The sequence below is a fragment of the Pteropus vampyrus genome, unplaced genomic scaffold, assembly GCF_000151845.1.
Source record: "Pteropus vampyrus isolate Shadow unplaced genomic scaffold, Pvam_2.0 Scaffold76, whole genome shotgun sequence".
NCBI classification, from domain to species: Eukaryota; Metazoa; Chordata; class Mammalia; order Chiroptera; family Pteropodidae; genus Pteropus; species Pteropus vampyrus.
The window spans coordinates 7141549-7147983 of record NW_011888857.1 but is presented as its reverse complement, the minus strand read 5'-3'; the positions used below and the strand labels follow the sequence as shown (position 1 = coordinate 7147983).

At 36.2% G+C, this 6435-nt stretch overlaps 1 protein-coding gene across 4 annotated transcripts in view; it reads left to right on the top strand.

The window, feature by feature from the left end:
• Window positions 1-3562, top strand: part of GAS2 (growth arrest specific 2) — a 120204-nt gene extending 116642 nt beyond the window's left edge. For 2 of the 4 annotated variants that reach the window (XM_011362586.1, XM_011362585.1), the window contains exon 8: window positions 2368-3562. In XM_011362586.1, the coding sequence (XP_011360888.1) occupies window positions 2368-2586 (219 nt within the window). In that variant the 3' untranslated portion in view covers window positions 2587-3562. The remainder of the gene's footprint in view (window positions 1-2367) is intronic. The other 2 variants (XM_011362584.1, XM_023532088.1) reach the window with 2 other exon arrangements.
• Window positions 3563-6435: the final 2873 nt, after the last annotated feature.

The following is a 6435-nucleotide window of genomic DNA, read 5'->3' as shown; positions in this document are numbered from 1 at the left end:
TGCCGGAGGCATTCATACCAAGAATGTTTAGAGGCAATTCTTAAATGTAATTCGCAGGCCTAAGAGGCGCCAGAACTTCAACAATAGACAAAGCCACTCTCTGGAACAGTGAGAGAAGCGATCAAAGTACTATTTTGACACTGTCTTTTGTTCCAGTAACTCTAAGTTGTGGAAGCAGGAAGTTGAGAGTCACACATGGGAATTTGTGGAAATAGGCCAGTGAAATTATAAAAGACTTGATCGTTTACTATTATTTTATTTTAGTATTATTATTAGGAGGAACAGTTGTGGGAAAAGCATTAGATTGGGAGTCAGAAAATCTGGGTCCTATTCTAATCAAATCACATAAAAGATCTGGGCCTCGATGTCTTCATCTGAAAAAACAAAAACATGGTACCACCGACAAGACTGGGGGAGGGCAAGCTAAATCCTGATGGCTTTTATTTACAGGTTCTCATTGACATTTTGTCTGATGAGTAGATTCCGATGCTAAAATAAATTTAAAGGCTTCTAGCTAGAAGGTGTTTTGATGCAGGACAGGGCAAATTTCTCCAAGTAGCAGGGAGACCAAGCCTTGCACCAAGAGAAGAAGAGGGTCCCCAGAGAACTCTGTCCCCCCTGAGGGTGTGAGGGTGAAGGAGGAAGAGAAAATATCTAATTATTGAGATCTCCAGCAAGGCACTCTTATCATTGGGCCATCTATTAAGTCTGGGTCTAGAAGGCTTCCTAGTGATTTAGCCTTAATATGGGCCAGGCACATTCTACACCTGCCTCAGAGGTCTGGGTCTTGGTGAAGAAGTCTAAAAGCCTGTACATACAGGACTTCGTCCTGCTTTTCCTGTTTCTTACAAAGGAGATCTAATTATAGGATAGCGTTGTAGTTTAGCCAGCCTTTTACAGGCTGGACTTCTTGGTCCCCTCCCATAGTTAGTTTAGGAGGAGGAGGGGTCGCTAGGGGTTCTCCTGGCCTGGCTGCAGGGCTGATCAGCATACTGCAGTCTCTGAATGTAGCTTGATGAACATTTTAATTCTCTTGCCTCCTCCCTACACTAGTTAAGAATTTTTCTTCTTCTAAAATTCTAATACTCTAAATGAGAATGACCAGTGGTTATATGTAATTTAATTCTAATAGTTTAGAGACGAATAGTTTTAATTATTGATATTTGGCACATCTGTATTACTTCGCACAATCTTTAGTTTTGAAAACTTCTTCGTGTCAACCACGTGAGTCAGTATTTCTTAGCTTGAGTCCGTGGATGGATTTCTGAGAGTCTGCGAAACCCCTGAACACACATGCAAGATTTTGTGGATACGAGCTTACACAGATTCCAAAGCTTTAATCAGATTCTCAACAAGTAAATGAAGGCAGTAACAGCACAAGTCATCCCCCACTCAATGGGAGTCAAAAATGTCCGGATCTCAAGCTGACACAGAGTAAGAGGAATTAAAACCGATTTTATAGACTCCATAATGAAAACAACTTCCTCACACAACTACAGCCCCTTCCAAAGATTGCATTGCCAGGATGACTTCATAATATTGTGGGCAGGTGAGAGGGTCAGCAGGGTCTTTGATGACGGGGCAACATTCCCCCTTAATCTCACATTTTCTAATATTTGAAATAAGCCAAAATCAAATTCTTTGGTTCTCCATGGCAAACCTCTACAACTCTGACATGTTTTTTACTAGATAGAAAGAACCATATATTCTTCACTTTTTCTGTCTGTAGCCTTGTTAACCTGCAGGTCTAACTGGCACATGGGCTTGAAGGTAAGTTTTCTTTAATAGATGTATTCCAAAGTAATTAGGAAGAATAAGAGTAAAGAAAAACAAAAATGTTTGGCCCTTCAGTAACATCTTGCCTTGGAAGACTTCAGTTTTTCTGAGTGCATTTTCAATTCTATTTTGTATCAAATATTTGTGTACTCATTAGCATTATATCCAACAGCAGACATTTCTGTGGTCTTGTAAGTCCCGTTTCAGAGGGAAATAACTTGGTGGGGAGACTAAAGCACTGATAGGAGATAGTAAGCAGGATATGGGGGCAGAGATGAGTCTGTAACAGAATGTCAAGTGTCAGAGAGAAGACTCCAGACACATGGAACCAAGCAAGGGATTGTCCATGGACCCTGATTCACACAGCAGGGCAAAGCTAGGTTCTGGGATGTGTACCCATGATCCAGTTGCATGGAAAAAACAAAGCTGCTTGTATAAACTATATGGTAACTCAGACACTGTGCACTGAGTAGAAAAACACCAGGGCACGAAAACAAGACAAAAAATAATAGCGACACTAGAACAGAAAGTCGATTTGAGATACTGGAAGAGTTCTCAGAATTTAACGCTTTTGCTTTCCTTTCATTTCAGATGCTGCACAACAAACATGTCATGGTCCGTGTGGGAGGAGGATGGGAAACATTCGCAGGGTATTTGTTGAAACACGACCCCTGCCGGATGCTGCAGATCTCTCGTGTGGATGGCAAAACATCCCCTATCCAGAGCAAATCTCCAACCCTTAAGGACATGAATCCAGATAACTACCTGGTGGTCTCTGCCAATTATAAGGCTAAGAAGGAGATTAAATGAAACTAGTTGGTCACTGCAAGGGGACTCTCATAATGGCCTGTATCCACTTCTTCAGTGTAGTCAGTTTAGTTCACATGCTCTGAAAATTACTTTGGAAAAAGGCGTAACAGACAGAAAAATGTCATGTTGAAAATGTTCAAAGAGTAGCACTATTTATTTTAATGCTTCTGTAGAAAATGACCTATTAAAAGAAATTCTAACCTCAGATTTAAATTAGACAAAGTGTAGGCAAATCATCACTTCTCAATATGTGAACACGGTATTTAGAACACAATAGTAGAAATACAATTCTAGCTAAAGATAAAAATTGTTATTAGAAGAAAATATTTAGGATTTACAGATAAGAAAACAGAAAGTGCCTGCTTTATGGCTACAGCATAAAAGCACCCCAGACATTTTATAACTGCAGGATTTTTAAGCTAATTTTTAAAAAGTGACAATTAGTGTGATGATGTGCTACTAAAAATGTCCAACAGCACTATAAATAAGTACAGAGTATTTACGACAATGATACTTTACTGGAAAGGCCACTTCAGAAAAGTTTACATTCACTTGGAAGATTGCCTTAAAGTTTATCCCTTACCTATGACCAAATATCCGGGGTAGTTTGGGAAGTTTTCAGAACACCTCTTAGAGACTCGCTTAATGAATTGTTCCACACATTCCTGAGAACATGGCTGTGTAGAGACTGACCGAGTGTAATCCACACACATAAGCTGACTTACATTTATATTTTGACAGAGTAAATTGTACAGTCAAAAGTACGTTGACTTCAAGTTATTTTAAAGCATTTTCTTTTTAAACTATATCTTTAGTTAATCCTACTTTGCTATGCTGTCTAGTGAAGTGAATTCACTGTAGCTAATAATGTTACAGACTTATGTATACCCTTGTACACCTGGGACAGAGCTGTTTCATACCCATAAACAGCAGAATGTTGTCCTCATTGATTCAAGAATTAAAAAGACATTAAAAAAATTTATCTGTCTCTATATCAGTGCTTCATTCTGAAATACAGATAATCTTCAAGTGGCATCTTTTCCTGAGAGTTATAGGAAGAGTCAAATTACAGTTACCTAGTAAAGTTGCCTATTGCTTCACTTTGGGCAGCTGAGTGGTGGTACTGTGTCTAAGTTTTATCACAGGTAAGTGCTCCCTTGTGTTTAAAAAGTATAGGGGAAGTTAATTTGTCATTTCCTCATTCTTTAAAAACAACATTCACCTTTCTTGCTCCAAAATGTCAGGAAGAAAGTATCTTGGTTTGTCACATGACTAATTTAGTCAAAGCATATACAATCTGTTAATTGGGGAGTTTTTAAACAACAGAGGTAGTGTAATTTGATGGTGCCGGAAGTGGTGATAATATTTCTAGAAAAAAAATTAAGTTTTGTAGGAAATAAAATCACCTTGAAACAGCAAATAATTATATCTTAAAATACAGATATCGAGTGATTTGATTTTTGTTACTAAACTAATATTAATTAATATTGAATTTCTCTGTATAGTATCAGTAATATTTCTATCAAAACTTTCTCCTGTACTTAAAGTTTTCCCATAAACATATTTATATCTTTAAAATATATATTTAAAAAAATTTTCAATTACTATTGACATTCAATATGATCTTAGTTTCAGGTGTATAACATAGTGGTTAAACATTTATATAACTTACAAAGCGATCCCCCTGATAAGTTTAGTATCTACTTAACACAATACAGTTATCATAATATTATTGGCATATTCCCTATGCTGTACTTTACAATCCTGAGACTATTTTCTAACTGCCAATTTGTACTTCTTAATCCCTTCACCTTTTTCTCCCAGCCCCCCAAACCCCTCCCATCTGGCAACTATCAGTTTGTTCTCTGTATCTCTTAGTTTGTTTCTGTTTGTTTGTTTGTTTTTTATTTTGTTTTTTAGATTCCATGTATAAGTGAAAACAGTATTTGTCTTTCTCTGTCTAATTTGTTAGCATAATAACCTCTAGATCCATCCATGTTGTTGCAAATGGTAAAATGTCATTCTGTTTTATGGTGGTAATACTCCATTGTATATATATATATGTACCACTTCTTTTTTATTCAGTCATCTGTCGATGGACTCTTAGGTTGCTTCCATACTTTGGCTATTGTAAATAATGCTGTAATGAACATAAGGATGAATACATTTTTTCGAATTAGAGTTTTTGGATTTCTTCAGATGAATACCTAGAAGTGGGATTGCTGGGTCATATGGTAGTTCTATTTTTATTTTGAGGAAGCTCCAAACTGTTTTCTATAGCAGCTGCACCAATTTGCAATCCCACCAACAGTGTATTCACCATATCCTTACCGACACTTGTTGTTTATTGATTTATTGATGGCCGCCATTCTGACAAGTATAAGGTGATATCTTATTGTGGTTTTGATTTGAGTTTCCCTGATAGGTAGTGAACTTGAGCATCTTTTCATAAGTCTACTGGTCATTTGTATGTCTTCTTAGGAAAAGTGTCTGTTCAGATCTTCTGCCCATTTTTTAATTGGATTGTTTTGTCTTTTCGGTGTTAAGTTCTAACTTCCTCATATATTTTGGATATTAACCCCTTATCAATGAATCATTGGCAATATCTTCTCCCATCTAGTAGGTTTTTCATTTTGCTGCTGGTTTCCTTTGCTGTGCAAAACCTTTTTAGTTTGATGCAGCACATTTTTAAATTTTTGTTGTTGTTGTTCCCTTGCCTGAGGAGTCATAACCCTCCCCCCCAAAAAAAAATTACTAAGAGCACTATCAGAGAGTTTACTATGTTTTCTTCTAGGAGTTTTATGGTTTTGAGTCTTATATTTAAGTCTTTAATCCATTTTGAGTTTATTCTTATATATGGTGTAACAAAATGGTCCAATTTTATTTTTTCTACGTATCTGTCCAGTTTTCTCAGCATCATTTATTGAAGAGACTGTCTTTACCCCATTATATATTCTTTCCTCCTTTGTCATAGATTGACATTATGCGTGTGGATTTATTTTGAGGCTCTGTTCTGTTCCATTGATCTATGTGTCTGTTTTTATGCCAGTACCATGCTGTTTTGATTACTATAGCCTTGTAGTATCGTTTGATATCAGGTAGTGTGATACTTCCAAATTTGTTGTTCTTTCTCAGATTGCCGTGGCTATTCAGGACTTTTGTGGTTTCATATAAATATTAGGAATATTTGTTCTAGTTCTGTGAAAAATGCCTTTGGTATTTTGATAGGGATTGCATTGACTCTGTAGATTGCTTTGGGTAGTAAGGACATTTTAATGATGTTAATTCTTTCTATCCATGAGCATGATATATGCTCCCATTTATTTTTATCTTCTTCAATGTCTTATAATTTTCTGAGTAAAGGTCTTTTCCCTCCTTGGGTTTTTTTTTTTTTGATGCAATTGTAAATGGGATTGTTTTCCTAACTTCTCCCTCTGATAGCTCATTATTGTATAAAAATGCAACCAATTTCTGAATATTAATTTTGTATCCTGCTACTTTACTGAATTCATTTCTCAGTTCTAATAATTTTTTTGGTCACAATATAGAATTCTCTATGATGATGCTTCTTTATGTCTCTTTGACCACAAGTTAAAAAGGTTCTCTGCTTTTAAGGATCCATATGGTTAGATTGAGTCCACCTAGATAATCCAGTATAACCTTCCCATTTTAAGATCATTAACTGAATCATATTTGTGAAATACCTTTTGCCATGTAATGTAACATATTCCTATGTTCCAGGAATTAGGATGTGAACATGTTTTAGAGAGAATGGTTTTATTTCTGCCTATGATGGTTATTTAAGTGTCACTAACAACATGGTGACAATTTACATTGGGGTCTAGTTGC